Here is a 19,413-nt window from a genome sequence, read left to right on the forward strand (position 1 = left end):
CGAAAAATCATACTATTATATCTAAAAAAAGGAACAAATTTATTCTATGATTCTCATTTTAAACATAATCTTCAAGACAGTTTTGTCACATTTTTCATAGGTTTCATTAAAATAATTGAATATTTTTTTGAAAAGTTAGATAAAAATCATATTTGTTTATTAACCTTGGCTTAAAAGCACAACAAATTATCCGGGAGGTCAACCGTCGAGTTTTAAAGCTTTCAAATTTCCGTTAGCATACCTGCACGTGGGTAGGCATGCGAGAGGGTGAGAGTAAAAGAAGGAGAGTGAGAGACAGACATATAGAAATACTGACAGAGGAAGAGACAGAGACAGGTAAACTGACAGATAAGCAGAGGGCGGAGGACAACTAGGCTCGGAACGATAATTACACAGATAGATATACATATGAATGCATAGATAAACATATACATAGATAAATGAAAATAGAGAGAGAGAGAGAGTAATAGAGAATAGTAAGAGTTAGATCATAGAAAGAGGGAGTAAGAAAATACAAAGGCCGAAAGGAGAGAAGATGAGGAATAAAGAGACAAAGAGAAGGGAAAGAGTGAGAAAGAGAGAGAGAGAGAGAGAGAGAGAGAGAGAGAGAGAGTGAGAGGAAGGGAGAGAATGACAAGAGACATAAGGATACATAAACAAACATGTAAAAAAACAGAGCAAAGAGATAGGGAGTAAGTAGAACAGATAGAAAAAGAACTCCGTAAAGAAAGGTTGTTTCTATACTTCTGTTGGTAGATATCAACAAAAGACGCGCGTGCACGCACACATACATAATACGCAAAAGTGAAGAAAAATTCTTGACATGCGAGTCCAAAATAAAATCCCATGGAATCTTCAACAGTCCATAATGTCTCGTCCTTTTGGCGAGTGGTCAAACGAACATTTGCGTTTTAACTGGGCGAACGTGTGGAAATGCTAACAAAATGCGACATCGGGTTTGATGTCCCCGAGGGGGGGGGGCGATTAAAATTATTCCATTAATAATCCAGGTGTGGGCCAAAATGTGCTGAAACGAAAACCCCCTGGATGGACGCCAGACTTCCTTGTGGCCAATTAAACGTAAGTTGGCCGGCTGTACGATATTGACAGTAGTTAGATCATTAAGCCATAACCGGCAGTTAAACCGGTTCTGTCTCTATCAGTACATATAAATCGTCATTTCCGTACTCTGTATCGGCTTATTTTTTGCTCATAAAAATTCAGTGTTGATGCTTTTTCTTAAGGTGACTGAAGGTTGATTGGCAAGCAAGTTGTCGAAGATCCGTACTTTGTGTCCTGGGGAAAATTTATTTCCCAACTTTAACTTAAAGCACAAAAAAGAAAGAAAATACTTAAAAAATATACAATAAAGAGCTTACAACCAAATCAGAAATAAAATTGGCAAAATATCTGATTCGAAAGATTTAGTGTTTTTTTTTACCGAAAATTAAATTGAAAGTTCTAGAACGGCGCCTTCTTTAACGAAATTTTTTAAATTTTTCCAATAATGAATAGTTCAAGAGCTACGAGTACAATAATGGCAAAAACTCTAGATAGTTTAAAAAATAAATAAAACAATGAATATCGGCGAAAGGTGGGTGGGGGGCTTGGCGAGGCGTACAGCCCGACATACATGAGTACTATGACTAGGTACGTAGGAGTAAGCCCCCCCCCAAAAAAAAAACAAAAAAAAAATATATATATATATAAGGGTGAAAGTGTTGAGAATCGGACCATAGTTCTTATGAACTTTTTTTGTTGCATTTGAGGTGTTGACGCACCTGACGACTTTGTCGTACGAGTAGTGAATAACCTGTATAAACAGTCAACAAAAAAGCCATCTCTTGCTAGAAGGGTTTTAATCAAAAGATCATATGAAAAAATTCGATAACTACAGTAACAGTTTTTATTTGAACTGAAGTATGATATAAAATACAAGAGGGGAAAATGCAAAAATTGGAACGTCTCATTAAGTTCCATGGTACGTGGCGTATGAGACCAAGCGCAGATATTTTTTATCCTTAACTATTCAATATTAGCCAGAGCCGTATTATATTTGTATCCGGATTTTGGGGAAAGAGGCGAGAGTCAATCACGCTGACCTCTCAGCTACCGAGGTCCTACACAGCATTTTGGATATGTGGAATATTTTATTTATTTGAAATATATATATGAGAGGATGCGCTGACATGGAAGATTCACTTTCTATTCAACGCAATTTACTTGAAACGATACAAAAAATAAATAACAAGGCCAGTGTATTTACATCCCATCGTCTTTCAGTTTCTACCAGTCCAGAAAGCCTATGAATTGAAGAGGCCTGATTAGTTTTTTTATTTTTACGTCTAACCTACCTTCTACACCTCACATGTAGTATCTGTACATGTACAAACAGCTATGTGTTGACAATATGAAAGAGGACAAAGATCACACCATGATTGTCTGTTAGCAAAAGGTTTCACTTAAGAATAAGCGAACAACTACCGTTCATAGATTTTTTCTCGAATTTTCCTATAATATTATTAACGTTGCAATTTATGGCTATACCTATTAGTCTTAGGAAAGTATTATGATAAATTAAATCTATACGGTAAAAGATTCCGAAAACTAACTCAGAATGACCAGAAATATTTTATGATATGAACTTTCTATAAATATTCCAATTAATTATTATTTTAATCTAAGGCTTTTGGTTGAGATGAAAAATTAGTGTGACGAGCGGGATTCGAACCCACGACCTTCGGCTAGATACGCCGCTGCTCTAACAATTTCAGCAATCGTGACTTTTATCCCGTCGGACACAAACTTCCCATCTCAGCGTACAACCGTTCGAATTTTCCTTATTTTTGCCATTTCTCAATTCGCTTAATATCAGCGGCGTATTGAGCCGAAGGTCGTGGGTTCGAATATCGCTCGTGACACCAATTTTTCAACACAACCAAAAACCTTAGATGAAAAGAATAATTAATTGTAACAAATAATATGGTCAATTATGGCTACTAAACAATCGTGGATTAATTTCTATTAATAGTTATCGCTTGTCTTGCAGCCTTAAAACCGTATAAACGGGCCGAACACTGAAGAAGACAAGCTGGCAAGAGTTTATTAAATTAAAAAGTTATTCATAAAACTTATTATGACTGTAAATAGTTTATCTGTTTGCTTATTATTTTATTATTTAAATTTGCTCTTTTTATTTTCCGATACAAAAATCACTCGCTCTCTCTCCCTCCCTTGCAATACCCCTCTCATTTTCTCATTCCTCTCTCTCTCTCTCTCTCTCTCTCTCTCTCTCTCTCTCTCTCTCTCTCTCTCTCTCTCTCTCTCTCTCTCTCTCTTTCTCTCCCTCGCGTATTAATCTATATACTTATCCTAACTATATCGCACTTTTTCTCTCACTTTCTCACTTCTTCTTAAAAACAACTCAAAAAAGCCATATTTTTTTTTAAATCAGAATTTTCCTTTAGTTGATTTGGCTGTGAATGTTTTTTCAAAGAATTATGAATTTAGTCTTATTGCCATAACATGCCCGTTGAATTTTCTGAAGTTTTATGGACAAAACACTGTAGTGAGTTGCTCATAGGCATTGATGATTACAATTATGATTACTGCAGTCTTACCAGCAATAGTGTTGTTGGATATATTAACACAATCAAATGTAAATTTGACAATTGCAGGTATATTTAAAAAAACGCTATGCTAATTTAAACACAATTAAATAGAAGTTGCAAAAGCCATTACTTTTTTTGGTTTCAACGGCAAACAGCCTCGGGACATAAGTCTCAAAGCTTTAAGTCCGTGGCTAGTCGGTTGAGTTTGTAATGCAAATGGTCGGGGAAAAAGAGGGCTTCTGGTCGATTGGAGAAGAGAGGTGCCCGATGAACCGTGCAGAGCAGCGGGATTGAAAGGAAGACCGGAGTGACGCATGGCATACTAATGGCTCGAGGCCGGAGGCTGTTTAGGGAAATGAGGAAGGGTTCTCATTAGGAAGCAAGCCGTCGATAGCTCTGATTGACAGGCGCAGAACTTATTAGCAACTTAATACAACCCCGGTTAACCACTTCCCCGAGCAACAATGAACGCACGCACCATCTCACCCTTGTACACGGGATGTCGCTTTCTACACATTGAAACATATTATTTTACATATTGCATTGAAACGATCCTTTCATCTCTGTCAAGACCTTCTATCAATTTTACTGCCGTTTGTACAGGAGAGAGAAAATATTGTGAATTTTTTTTTTTTTAATACCAAACGATCAATGGCTCAAGTCAATGTTGCAACAGATTTTTCTAGTAATCATAAAAAAATTAACCAGCTTTGAACAGTCTATTAAAAACAGTAAAGAGTCTAAAGATAAAATTGAGAATTCTAGTTGCGTTCTACACGGTGTTGAACCTAAACTTTTAAGTTCTGCATTGATCAATTTTTCATCCTTTTAATAATTGTTTAATCTGATTAATTTTAACGCTAAAAATTATTTTAAAAGAAAGTTTAGTAATAAATCGATTTGTATTGATATTAGGTCTTTTTACTTTCAAAAATATCAACCAAAAGCAGCATGGACAAACCATAATGATTGATGGAAACTTGATCAATAAGCAAAATCCTAGGCCATTTGGTAGCGGGTCGACCTAGGTTTTAGGTAAATAAGTTCGAATCCTGAACTTTCGTCGGAAAGAAATGAAACAAATTCTCACGTATACAAACGAGTCCCCTAACGTCCATATTTGTTTATGTATTAAGCTCAGTACTTGCAAAAAACAAAAATGATATGACAAAAAATCACGTGTTACAAAAATCGTTTATAAATGCGTCAAAATTAAAATTAGCCACAAAATTAACTGAAATACCCCGAGACTTTTAGAAATATCAATAAGCAATTTCTGTGGCTTACATTGGCTTAAAAATCGGTTCGATTGATTAAAGAAAAGAGTTGATAACCTAAAATTTGGCCGTTACCGACCACTTTGGTCTATCATCGCTGGGTAGGTCGTTCAAACGCATTTTTCCATCACGCCATCGCACAATTTAAATAAAACCTTAAATTCATCTATGATAGCACATGTCATGATGTAACATGGCCCATACGCCTCTTCAAAATCTTGACTGGGGTTGTTTTTTTGTCTTAAGACCAACCTGGTCGTTTTAACAACCCAAGATCCTTCAATATTATTTTTAAAAAACCATCAACTCCTATACAGCAAGAATGTATGTGTAACTAATGTATTGTTTATAATTAAAACAGTTTTGGTAAGTGTAAAAGTAGTTAAAGTTGTAAAGGTAAAGTTTACGCCTACATAAATAAAAACTGCTCTGACGTCTTGTATCGGCTTAGCATATATTTTTATTCAAACGGACGACACCGGGTGTGACGGGAACGTGTACGATATGCAAAACGTTGTGAAATGGTTGTTAAAACGACCAACTCGGAGCAATCAATCCTTTTTTTTAATACATACAACCCAAGGAACATGACGATTCCTGTCGAACCTTAACTATAAAAATGTTCTATCAAACAAACATGAATTTACATCGTATTTATTTATGATGTGAAATCGTCATAAAAGCCTATTTTATCCTTTCATAGTTATTTGTTTTAATAAAATCATATTGTACTTATTTACGCATGTACATCAAGATAAGACATGACTGTATGGCCAATTTATTATAAATATTTATTACAGTATTAACAACATCTGGTTGTTAAAGCTTTGTTTTGACCTAGTAAAAAAAAGGATGAAAACGCTCGCGCCTGTCACAAGAACATCTAGTACAATCCGAAAGAGTCGTCGACTTGCCTTACCCTGTTTATGTCCCTAATATCCAGCCTTTTATATATTATTAACTTTGTCAAATTCAAAATTTCGAGATTTTCTATGTTAACTATCGCAGAAAAACCATCTTGATTGATGGAAAGTTCATCTTGTTAAGAAATATTGCAATTATAAGCTTGATTTAAAAACAAAACCAATTCTCATGCACAAATAGGAGCCAGCGTCCAGCTTCACCCTGTTTATACCCCTAACCTTCCTATTTGTCACTTTTTTAAAATCAGACCTCATCAATTTAGATAACAAAGAATACAACCTTATTTTATTATATGTTAAAGCAGAAACATTAATATTCTCGTAATTCGGTACTGAGCTTAGTAAAGTGACAAATAGGAGGATAAGGATATAAACAGGGTGAGGCAAGGCACTAATTTGGGAGTAAAACCAATTGACCTGCGGTTTATTATAACTTAAGGCAGAAACATTCATATTATTAAAATTCGATAAGTACTGAGCTGAGTACAGTCACAAATAGTTAGGGTATAAACAGGGCGAAGAGCAGCACTAATTTATGCATAAGTCAATTTAAGAGGATATGGAGTTAGCCAGGTTTTTATTATATCCCAGATGAGAAAAATTAATATTCTCGTAAGATAAGTACAGCTTAATAAAGTGACAAATAAGTAGGTTAGGGATATATACAGGGTGAGGCAGGATGCTTACGCCTATAAGTGAATTAGATTTTCTTTATCCAACTTTATTAAGTTATTAACTTATCATTCCAACAAAAGCACAAGATTTAAACCAAATCCACCAAACACCTAGTATGAATAAGTGTTAAGTGTTTCATTTCATTTCTAAAAAAAGATTTTCTTTTATCAATCATGGCTGATATAAACAAAAAAATATCATGCCCTTGTAGGAGCCAGTGATTTGCCTCACCCAGTTTATCTCCCTAACCACCCTATTTGGCACTTTGCTAAGCTCAGTATTTACTGACTTACGAGGATATTAAATTAACCTGGGGGTATCGGCGACCATAACGGTTTAGGCGTTGACACGGCGCTCATCACTGTAAGGCAAAGGTCTCCGGTTACTTTCTACATACTTACAGGTGGGCTTTTTCTCAAAAAACAGCGGCACCCTGGTTCGTATAACCTCGTAGTTGAAAAACCCTCGTTGAAAAAAAAGAAAAGAAAAAACTGAGTTTTGCTGTACTTAAAAGCGGAACGATTCGAGTTTAAATGCCAGATGAAAGATGAGAAAAGTGCTGTTTCCTTACCCCTCGCAGGTTTCATCTGTCAGATGTTTTTCGGCATTTCGTTTATATCTGTCGATATAATAATAGTCATTGGACAGGATTTTATTTTGTTGTTCAGCGAGTCAATTAAATAAAAAAAAATCATAGCATGGGCCCGGGGAACTTGATTGGATTAACGTATTTCACGTCGAGATCATAGAAGTATAACAGATTTTTTGTGCGCATAGTTTAGGGTTGTTTTGTTCCTGGTCGAAACCCGTTATTCAAAACGGTCTGAAACTTAAAACAAAAAAGAAGTCCGTAAAGGAATCACCCCCCAGGGACACGGATGAAGAAGTAACGTACGCGGAAGACAAAAAAGGGTGTCAGTGATGAGAAGTTCGAGCAATTTACCGTGTCTATTCTAGTTTGCATATTAACGTCTCAAGAGAGCGAAGATGAGACTAATTCGTTGAAATTCCCTGTTGCTGGGTTCTCACAGGGGATGGTCCCGAAAAGACAAAAACCGCTATGCAAAGCACAACCGCGACCCTCCCATTAGGTAAAACATACACGCACATCAAAGGGCGCCCTCTTTTATTTCAGAGGATAAAAAAAAAGACGATTTGCATAGTTAACCCTCTCGAAGTGAAGAGACAATGCCCGGGGATGGGACCGTGGGACTGTGCAGGTAAGCCCAGTGTTTTTATTTACACCCTATTACTATATAAAAACTAGTTTCATTCATTAGTGAAATAAAGAAGGGCTATGGGTGGAGTGTAAATAAAAAAGTCCTCACCCCACGGGCCTCTACCATCCCCAGGGGTGAGGGGTACATTACCATCTCGGCCGCTGCATATTAAATACTAGCAAATACTCTACCTTTAATAAGCCTTCTGTCTAATTATTGCCCTCAGATCACCCCTCACCCTCTTTCATTGTTTTTTCGACCGTTTTTTCCATTTTGTTTTTCTAACGAACTCCTTTTTTTCCTCTCCTGGGAAGGGACATCTGTGTCATAGCTCATCTAATGAACGGTATTGTTCCCACAACATTTTTAAGATAATTTCGCAATTTATTTTCATTTTCGGGCCACTTTATTTATATTATTACAAAAAATAATCTTTATGCTTTCTATTTGTCATAAAAAATCCGCCCAATTCTAAATAAATCAAAATACTTACATTACAATTAATTAAGGTTTTTAGTTGAGATGAAAAAAAGTTAATGGCACGAGCGGGATTCGAACCCACGATCTTCGGCTAGATACGCCGCTGCTCTATCACTTGAGCTATCGTGGCCTCGATCCACTCGGACATCAACTTCCTATCTCAACCCCACCTTATGAATTTTCCCTCCTTTTTGCCATTTTTCAAATGTCGTGTAATCGGATTGGATTCTCGACGACAAATGAAATGGCCACGGAGAGCTTTAGTGAAGTACTTCATTGTAATTCATTAAATTCACTAATTTCGTGGTCCGCTTGACCAATTATTACATTACAATTAATTAAGGTTTTTAGTATCTAGCGTATCTAGCCGAAGATCGTGAGTTCGAATCCCGCTCATGCCATTAACTTTTTTTCATCTCAACTAAAAACCTTAATTAATTGTAATGTATTAATTGGTCAAGCGGACCACGAAATTAGTGAATTTAATACTTACTTACGTTAATCCATATTTGTATAGTGGGCAGAATTGACCATATTAATTGTTCGAATTAATTATTATTTTTATCTAAGGTTTTTGGTTAAGATGAAAAATTGGTGTCACGAGCGGGCTTCGAACTAACAGCATTTGGCTCAATACGCCGTTGCTCTAACCACTTGAGCTTTCATTTGAGTTAGGACATTTTTTGCATTTAGGGAATTATTAAAATAAAATATTTAAATCATAGATTAAGCGCAACTTAGCTGACAGAATCTTTTTCGTTTTTTAATTATTTTTTTATCTCAGGTCTTGATTGAGATGAAAAAGTTGGTGACAAAAGCGGATTCGAACCCACGACCTTCGGCTCAATATGCCGCTACTCTAACCACTTGAGCTATCGTGATTTCATGTTCACGAACGCTCAATTGGTTAGAGCGTAGGCGAATTGATCCTTTTTCATCTCAATCAAAGACCTTAGATAAAAATAATAATTAATTGGAATACTCACTTACTTTTACTTTTTCCGTGTGTTTATGCATAGGAATAAGCCCACATACATAAAGTTCAAGGGATTAACAACCCTAACTTAGATGAAGCAATAGTAATAAACGTGTGCAGATATTGCCAAGAAGAAAGAGACAGAGAAATTACCGTCAGTGGACAACGGTTTAGGCGTTGACCCGGGCTCATTGCTGTAAGGGAAAGGTCTCCTGTTCGAATCCAGCGGCCCTGCATTCAAACCTGACATACTTAAAAAAATGTACTTTTTTTACCTTAGATAAAAATATCCTATTCTTTGGGATCTGGTAAAAAGCCTTAATATAGAGAGTTCTAGACAATAGTGAAGATGGCACAATAGACTAATATTGGTCGTGAAACTATATATCTATTGATTGTGAGAAATATAAATTTAAATTTACTTACTCATTTTGTCTTACTATTATTATTTATTATCCAAATTACAAATTTATTTGTTCATTTTTTAAAAACTTCTTTAAATTTTAAAACTCATAATTTTTTATTTATTTACATTTTATTATATTATTATATTTAAAGATTTTAATAATACATAAATAAAGCTATTTATATTTTAACATGAGATCAAACGAAGAATATAATTTCAAAATTCAATACTTGTACATACTGTTTTTGTTTTACATTTTTGCCGGTCAAAAGAAGTGTCTGTAATAGTAAGCACGAAGTTCACGGATGTTAACCTTGCCAAGGGAAGATCCCCCTTGTGAAGCACAACCGCCATGTATGTAATATTACTACGAGAATAAATATAATTTATCTAACTATCCAGATATGACCGATTTTTCATCTTTAATACAGACTGGACAATATTGTTTATTGATGCCGCGGTAATTTGGTCAAGGAGAATTTGATTTGCTCACTGAAAAAAACGATTGAATCACCGCTTATTATTAAAAAGTAGAAAACCTTCGAAGCTTAAATCCTATACTTGGAGGAATTTATAATTAAAAAAAAATAAAATGTGAATAAAAAAGAGATTCCGAGGAAGCATGAGCAAATATTTTTTCAATTGAGTATTTCCTCATTTGAGCTATTAAGCTATTATCATCTAATGGTTTGACGTTATGTCGAGGAGTCCTTATTAAGAGATAAAATGAAGTAGAGCGTCTACCGGGTTCGCGATTTCTCCTGGGATATTCTTTAATTTATATTCCCGACGATAAGGAAGGCTTTTAGCATGGGGTAAAAGTGGCCGGTAAGCGTTGGTTAAGGTAGGAGTTGAATTGGTTATTTATTTAGTTAAGGGTGACGGTTGTCAATTAGAGGAGATGCCCGAGCACGCTCGTCTTCTTCAGAAACAATGCTATGGGCTAGGTTGTCTTTGTCACGCTGTGATATCCGAGCCCTTATCGGCTATTAGCGAATGGATTCGGGACAGGGAGGAAAAAAAAACGACATGACGCGAAGGATTTCAACTTTCGCCCACCCTTCGAGTTTCTTCGGGTTGATCTTTAATGGGCGAAAGTTCACAAACAAAGGATCGCAAATCAACCAGGATAAATGTCGACCGATGAAAAACACAACAACAACATTGTAAGACTTAACTCCTAATTTCACAACTACAACACTGTAAGACTTAACTCCTGATTTAACGAACAGTTAATTTCATTATATACAAACAGTTGAGGTCGTCGCCGGCCCTCTGCTATTTTTGTTCTTTTTCTGTTCTTTCATTCGTATTTTGTTTTAAACTACAGCCATTTCAGCGTCTCGAACTGGCTGCTTTTTTAAGTATACTATGTCAGTATCCTACAATGGTAGCCTATCGTTTGTACTTCAGGCTGTCACTTACAAAATAGACACAAAACTGTCCACATCCACACACACATCACTACCCGATATAAACATAGACGTCTGGTCACATTCATTCCCCTAGAGTAGTCGACATTATTCGGAGCGGGGTTGCACCCACTTCATTCTCGCTAATAACTTACTTTACTATCCAGACGTCACACGTTCACCCCAGAGTATTCGATATTCATCGAGGCGGAGTTAAACAACCCCCCAATTCCACTAAATTATAAATTATTCTAAACACACTTGGGCCTTTAACTTATTTAGTAGTTTTTTAAAAACAACATTGTATCATATATATCGACTATGAAATTTGTGCCATTAGCCATTTGAACTCTATAAGCTAAGTAAACTAAATTGTAAATTGTCAGAATATATCAAAAATCTTCATTCCAAGTCAATTGGTAGGTTTTAGGCCTAATTTTTGGGCTAACTGTGCAAAAATAAACATACCTACTTTACTCAAATCCTAAAAGTACAAGAATTAATTCGAAACATTCCAAACCTTCAAAATCCCCAGTAGCGAAAAATTAGTTTAAAAAAATCAAATTGAAGTAAAACCTATAGAAATCTGTCTTGTTTTTATTAGGGTGGATGTTGAGATGGTAAAAATACTCGCCTTCTTTTCTAATCATTTATTTGTTTAGATCGATTTCCGGTGTTTCCGCCTCACCCTCAGTCTTTATACTTTAAAAATATAGCAAAATTCTAAAAATTTATAAAATATATTGTTTTGTAAAATTTGAAAAATATTTAAACAATTTTTAAATGCGCCTAGAACCTACCTCGTTTTGCATGCAGAAACGCATAAACAGGTAGGTTCCCTATCAGTTACTTAGGATGGCTTACAGTTTCATACCTGGAGCTTTTGTCCAGTGCTTGAGTTTTTCTTTCCCGAGATATTTTTCAATTTCCAAATTAAGCACACACACTCGGGTACACCTAGTTGTGGTTCTGGTCACATGAGTGAGAGGGCTGCCCCTTTTTTGGCTAGTGGCTTTCATTTCCTTCTACATCTTGAAGTCAAATTTCTTTAGAAGAGATCTTGATAGCGAAACTTCCTCTGGGCCGATTTGTGTAGAAGCGAATATCCCTTTGACTTGGAAAAACTGTTGAGGATGTAGGCGAATAAGGAAATAAAATTTTCCACGAGGATTCTACTCCAATGAGAAATGTATCGTTCCGGATATTTCCACTATTTGATTTTATTTTTTTTATATATATGAAGTTATACGCGTTATGATTTACACTCACCTCTTATCGAGAAAATTATACACCAGACGACGAAATTTATACGGAAAACTGAGCAAAATAAATATTGGAGTTCATTTAGCATAAAAATCTGTTTGATCTATCCTAACGTTCTGGTGTAACACATGATGAAACAATAGGGTGTGATTTTGTAAATTAATAAACATAACTCTAAAAAATTAAAACAAACGAAACGATGAAGATAAAATAATATGTGCAACATATCCAATGTATCTTTTCGCTCATTTAGGTGTAAGATATAGTAATCTATAAAAACTTAGTGTTGGATTGAGCAATTAAAAAATAAATAAAACTGTCTTAAGCAGTGAAGTATAATTTTCACAACTTTTATTTTTAAAACTAGTGCCAACAACCGACCCAAGCATTATATTAAATCGCTGAGTATTTTTACAGTATTTTTATACTTTTACCAGCAATAAATCTGTATTAATAGAAAGCAGTAAAAGGAAAAGGAAAAGAAGAAGAAAGAGGGAGTAAAAATATCTAACCTGGTCGAAGAAACTTCTGCCATCATCTGAGCCCCATCCCATCTTCTTGCTCTGAAAAATATAAATAATGAAATTCTTGTAATCGTCGACGCATATTAAAAGTAAAGTTACAACGAATAAAGTCGCCCTCTTAGAGGAGAACGACTTGTATTAAACTTTAAGGGCAAGTAATGATAGAACTTTAAAAAACGAAGAATGACATCATCGTTAATAATCACTTAAAGTAATTAAAGTTACACAAAATTGTAAAAACATGCCATAGTATCGTAACATCATCATAGTTTTTTCTACACAATTCAACATTTTGTGTGATATTACACCCTAGAGACCAAATTTTAGACTACCTGTGACTGTTATAAGACCGCTCGGATATACTTACATCTAAAAGCTAACTTATAAAAAACTAAACCCAGATCTATAAACTCCAACATGCCGAGTTTTTACCAAGATGAACGAATTTGTCATTTTAACCAATCTACATCCATCCATAATTCACCATAAATTCAAAACATCCATTACTCATACTTCACATATTTTACAATTATTATTATTATTGCTAGTATGTATATATTAGGGACTTGAGCGGTGAACCGCGTGAAGGTAACACGGTCAAATATAGCCACGTGCTAACCGGCGTTCAAAATCACGTTTTTTTTTCGATTTAACCGACGTTTTCCACTCAGATGAGCACCCCGAGGAGTTGGAGAAGGAGAGGAGGCGGAAAAAGGACGAGATGGAACAGACAACGAAGAAGAAGACTGCTAAAATAGTGGAGAGTACTCCTTTATCCACCGGCTCCACCGCTTTGGAGCGCTGTGAAGGAGATAAGGATGCTCTCTGTAAGGTACAGGGTGATCCGGACGAAGGATTCACCCTGGTAAAAAGAGGGAAGAGAGGCGTGAGATCCAGAAATACACACAGCAAAAATCGCCTCAACCCTCGTAGGAGTGGGCCCACATCAACCGTCCAGCCACAGTTCAAGGACAGGTTCAATCATAAAAGAGGCTCACAGGTGAGTACAACCCCAGCCCAAAAGAGACTGGGGAACTGTACTAAAAGAAGCAGGGCGGAGTACTCCAATACCCCTCCCTCTGCAACAGGACCTGCCAAAAAACAAAGGCAGGGTCAGGTAAGCGAACAGGTAACAACTCCTAAACCTACCTATAAAGTTGTTTTCAGGAAAACCAATAAGGATTTCTTCACTAACGAAGAGGCTCTGAAGCTGAGATCATTGATCTGCAACAGTGCCTTGGACTTAATTGAAGAAGAGGACGAAGACCAAGGCGTAGACTTTGTAAATTCAGGCCTGGTAAAAGGTGGCTCCATGTTCCTGATAAGCTGTGGCGATGAAGCTACAGTCAAGTTTGTCAGGGACACACTAGAGAAATTATGGATAGAGAGGGAATACGTGGTGTGTGACATCAATGACCTACCGAGGAAGGCCAAAGTATCCGCGTATGTAGTAGGACTCGNAACATATTGTGAGGATAAAAATATAGGACTTATACTGGGCTGTGATGTAAATGCGCATAACATAGCATGGGGCAGCTCAGATAATAATTCAAGAGGTGATACATTCCTGGAATTTATAGTGAGTAAAAACCTATCAATCCTGAATGTAGGCAATACTCCCACATTTATAACAAAAAATAGAAGGGAGGTCTTGGATATCTCACTAGCCACCATGCCTAGTGCCAACTGGGTAAAGGGGTGGAAGGTGACACCAGGTAAGATCTCCTCAGGTCATTGTTTAATAGATTTTTGGATCTCAGGAGAAGTTGAAAAAATAAGGTTTAGAAATCCAAAACAGACAAATTGGGACTCCTACAACAATAATATTAATAATAATATTGCAGGTACACCTGCTCCTACCAACATAACAGAGCTGGAGCAGGCTGCTAACAAAATCATACAGGTCATTAACTCTGCATGTACGGAGGAAAAGGGTCAGACTCTTACACAAGAAAGCCCTGCAGGAGAACTCTGAGCTGTCTTGGAGAGAATATCTCTCCATGAAAAAAAGAATACAAAAAAGAGTTGAGGAAAACCAAACGAAAGGCCTGGAGGGAATATTGTCTGAAGACAGAGAATATTAAGGAAAGTGCTCGAATTTTTAAACTTTTGGAAAAGCAATATTATTATTAATATTATTGTTGTAGGAGTCCCAATTTGTCTGTTTTGGATTTCTAAACCTTATTTTTTCAACTTCTCCTGAGATCCAAAAATCTATTAAACAATGACCTGAGGAGATCTTACCTGGTGTCACCCTCCACCCCTTTACCCAGTTGGCACTACGCACGGTGGCTAGTGAGATATCCAAGACCTCCCTTCTATTTTTTGTTATAAATGTGGGAGTATTGCCTACATTCAGGATTGATAGGTTTTTACTCACTATAAATTCCAGGAATGTATCACCTCTTGAATTATTATCTGAGCTGCCCCATGCTATGTTATACGCATTTACATCACAGCCCAGTATAAGTCCTATATTTTTATCCTCACAATATGTTATGAGTTCCCTGACTATCTCGGTTAGACAATCCTCATCGTGGGGTGGTTTGATTTCCTTCAGAAACTCCTTCGATTGCCTGCATCCGGGGGACATATTCCATTCCTTAAGGAATTGTTTCCTGCCCCAGCAACTAATACTCTCTTTCGCTGTGCTTATAGAGTGGGGTAATACCGGTTGTGGCCCGACAAACGCAGTATTTGATCCTTCCTTGGCCAGACTGTCCGCCTCCTCATTGCCATAGTGCCCCTTATGAGCAGGTATCCATATGAGGGTTACCCTATTCTCATACCTGGTGATAGTCCTATTAATGAGTTCAACGGTTTCCTCTACCAGTCTAGATGTTGATAGTTCTTTCTGTAATGATTTTAGACTGGCCTGACTGTCGGAAAAATTTTAATATCTTTTCCCTTAATCTTGTTATCCATAAGTGTTCTACAGCAAACATTGATGGCCCAGACCTCTGCCTGAAAGACCGAGGTGTTATTACCAAGAGGAGAGGAGATGCTGATCCCTAATTTAGGTATGTGTATTCCAGCACCGCTTCCCTTATCCTTAATGAGTGAGCCATCGGTGAAGCAGTCTATACGATGGTCATCATCAGACCTATAGTTATAGTCACAGGGAGTGACTACCTGAAAGTATTTTTTCCCTAAAGGTGTTTTCACCTTTTTATCGCTTACACCCAGTAGTTGGTTGTTGACCTTACTCAATAAATGTAAAATTTTCGAGTGTCCTATATTATTTCCCTTATGGTTCCAGCTGCCTTCACTAATTAATCTATAGCAGCTGGTTAGTGCTTTAACCTTGACCTCAATGTGTAGAGGTGTGGTGTTTGTTATCACTTCCAAAGCTAGGGTTGGTGTAGTGGGAAAAGCTCCCGTCATCATCATACAACCTAGTCTTTGGAATGACCTTAGCTTGTTAATAGCCCCTTTGTTTTCTAGCCCATTCCACCAAACTAGGGCTGCAAATATAAATCTTGGTAGTATGATCGCGTTGTATATCCATTTGGCCACCCATGGTTTAATACCCCATGTTCTACCAACGATTCTCCTACACTGCACCTTGGATATAGTGCCTTTCCTATGTATATTTTTGATGTGGCCTGTCCAATCAAGTTTCCTATCTAGCATTATCCCTAGGAATTTGATTGAATCCTTTAATTTTAATTCAATACCCTGACATTTTGGGTTTTTAAAATTGCCTATTGATCTTCTCCTGCTGAACATTACCAGTTCCAGTTTAGCAGGATTTATCGAAAGACCTTTGTCACCACACCATCCGGTTAGCAACCCCATCGCCTCCTTCATCAGTAGTGATAGAGTCAGAGGATCCTTACCCGTGATCATTATGGTACCATCGTCTGAATATAATTGGCTATAGAAGCCTGAGTTATTCAGAAGCTCTAATAAGCTGTTTACTGTGATTAACCACAATAGAGGAGATAAACAACCTCCTTGTGGACAGCCTCCAGTGACCCTAATTCTCAGAGTGCTGTTACCTGAGCACAAGAGAGAGAGAGCAACAAGCATATATGTGTAATGGCGACTTAATATAACATAGGTTGCTACTAAAAATTATAACAATAAAAAAGAATTAAAAGACTGAGAGAGAGACGATGATTTCTGCAAATAAAAATAAAAATCAGGGTAGTTTCTCCTATCTAGCTTAAAGAGTGACAATAAGAAGAGAAAACATAAAGAAAAGGTTCTTTTGACAAAATACGGAGAGATAGAAAAGGAAAAGAACGAAAAAAAGAAAGAAGGGAGATATAAATAAAGAAAAACTAAGGGAGAACAAATAGTAACGAGGATGTACAAATAAAGCAATGAGTAAAGAGACGTAAAGAGTATATGGGAGACAAAACAAAGAAAAGAGAAACGATGATTCCTACAAATAAAAATAAAAATCGGAGTAGTTTCTCCTATCTATCTTAAAGAGTAACAATAAGAAGAGAGAAAAAAAACATAAAAAAATGTTCTTTTGGCAAAATAAGGTGAGAGAGAAAAGGAAAACGAACGAAATAGGGAAAAAAGAACGAAGGGAGATATAAATAAAGATAAAGTGAGGGAGAAATAATGAGGAGGTTGTAAAAATAAAGCAATGAGTAAAGAGACGTAAAGAGTGTATGGGAGACAAAAAAACAAAGAAAAGAGAAACGAATGATTGCTACAAATAAAAATAAAAATCAGGGTAGTTTCTCCTATCTATCTTAAAGAGTAACAATAAGAAGAGAAAAAAACGTAAAAAAGGTTCTTTTCCCAAAATACGGAGAGAGAGAGAGAGAGGGTGAGGGAGAGGGAGAGGGAGAGGGAGAGAGAGAGAGAGAGAGAGAGAGAGAAATAAAGAAAAAGAAAGATCTATTTAAAACAATAAGTGCATACTTTTTGTACCTTGTCTGAGATTATTGTTTACACCTATAAACCTTTACTTTTTATTGATATTTATGGTAGTAATTATATTAACATGTATAGTTACTATTAGCAGCAGAACACCTAGTGTAGGTACTACAAAAAATACTGTCTTGAGTCTTGTCATTAATCAAACTGAATTAATATCCAACGGAATAGCTGTAAATATAATTTTAAATAAATGCTTTGTTTAGCCCGTAAAATAATCCTGTATTGGGGCCGGTCAGTTTTATCCACGTGGATTTCGATTGAAACACTCCCACCGCCCAGTACGCTGAATATTATGATACGATGGCCACGAGGTAAAATTATGGTATTAATTAAAATCCCAAACCTTGGCCAAATGAGAATACGAGGTTATGAACCCCCCGGTTTAATTGTGTCACATTATTCCTCGGGAAAAATTAATTATAAGTCGTCAATTATTGGGGCCGGCGGTGATGTTATTAAACCGGCGGCGGACAGTTTTTGCCACCCTCGTCCTCTCTTGTTTGTAACATTATTGAAAATCAGGTTTCATTTGTACCTGGGGGTAAAAACTAATTGTAACACCGCAATCTGAAGTTCACACGCCCCCTATCAACCCCTAATTCACTTTTCAAACCATCGACAAAAGAATGGATCCTTTTGTTTACATATATACAAAGAGATTATGAAGAAATTTACATTTATTTTACAACCAGACTATTGATATGTAGAGAGAAATTAAAGGAGAACCGAAACGAAAAAAACACAATCCCATATCCTCATTAAAAAATAAAGATGTAAAACAATACAAAATTTTATAAGACAACTTCTAAAAGGTCCCTATTGACAAAATAACACACAGAAAAAACACTGTCTGGCAGTCAAACTAGAACAGACACGCCAACAACTAATTTTTATTGTTCTTAGGCATCACCAGAGTTCATAATTTTCACATAAAAGTCTTAGAAATGAGTACATTTGGTCTTAATTGAGCACTTCATCTGTCAAAAGTGACATAACTGACTATGAACCCAGGTAATTAAATGAACAAGTCTGTTCGTGATCTTTCGAAGTGCAAAAAAATATGCTAAATTGGTTTCTGTATAATTATTACATTTAGCTTTATTAAATTTAAACGTTTCCTTATTTTAAATATTAATGACTAATGCATTCCTCAGATATTTACTAGTGCAGCAAATCCATTATATGATATTATCAATTTTTCTCAACATCCAGTTTTATTTTATATGTTGTCTTTTTCTTGCCTTTTTTTCGTTTTTTTCTTCAGTTTTTGAAATTAAACTTTTGAAATTTTGTTTAGTTAGTTATATTGTTTATCGTACAGTGTTAGTTATATGTTGTTGAGTTTACAATGTAACTTTTTCTTTTGTTCTCTCAGTTTCACTCTCTTTCTATCTATTTATCTATCTCTCTATCTCCTTTTCTCTTTCTGTATTTTATATATTTTTGTCTCCTTCTATCTATCTATTTATCGATTTACGTCTATCTTTCTATATATCTCTATATCTCTATTTCATTTTCTCTTTCTTTATTTATGCCTCCATCTTTCTATTTATCTATCTATTCGCATCTATGTGTGTGTCTGTATTGTATATGTTTTTCTGACTACTTTTGTATGTTTCTCTGTCTCTTTTCTCACTAAATCACTCTACCACCCCTTCCCTCTCTTTTTTTCCCACTCTCTCTCTCCCCATCTTTTCACCCCACTCTGTCTCTCTTTCCCCCTCTCACTTCCACTTTCAATCTG

General features: G+C 36.1%; 1 protein-coding gene across 6 annotated transcripts in view; it reads right to left on the reverse strand.

Annotated features, from left to right (window-relative positions):
* Positions 1-19,413, reverse strand: part of LOC106666508 (zinc finger protein rotund-like) — a 352,459-nt gene that overhangs the window by 241,715 nt on the left and 91,331 nt on the right. For all 6 annotated transcript variants that reach the window (XM_014393760.2, XM_024225721.1, XM_014393762.2 and 3 more), the window contains one exon: positions 12,756-12,806. In XM_014393760.2, coding sequence (XP_014249246.2) covers positions 12,756-12,806 — 51 coding nt within the window. The remainder of the gene's footprint in view (positions 1-12,755; positions 12,807-19,413) is intronic.

Source organism: Cimex lectularius, unplaced genomic scaffold (genome assembly GCF_000648675.2).
Source record: "Cimex lectularius strain Harlan isolate CLEC.00 unplaced genomic scaffold, Clec_2.1 scaffold90, whole genome shotgun sequence".
Classification (NCBI taxonomy): domain Eukaryota; kingdom Metazoa; phylum Arthropoda; class Insecta; order Hemiptera; family Cimicidae; genus Cimex; species Cimex lectularius.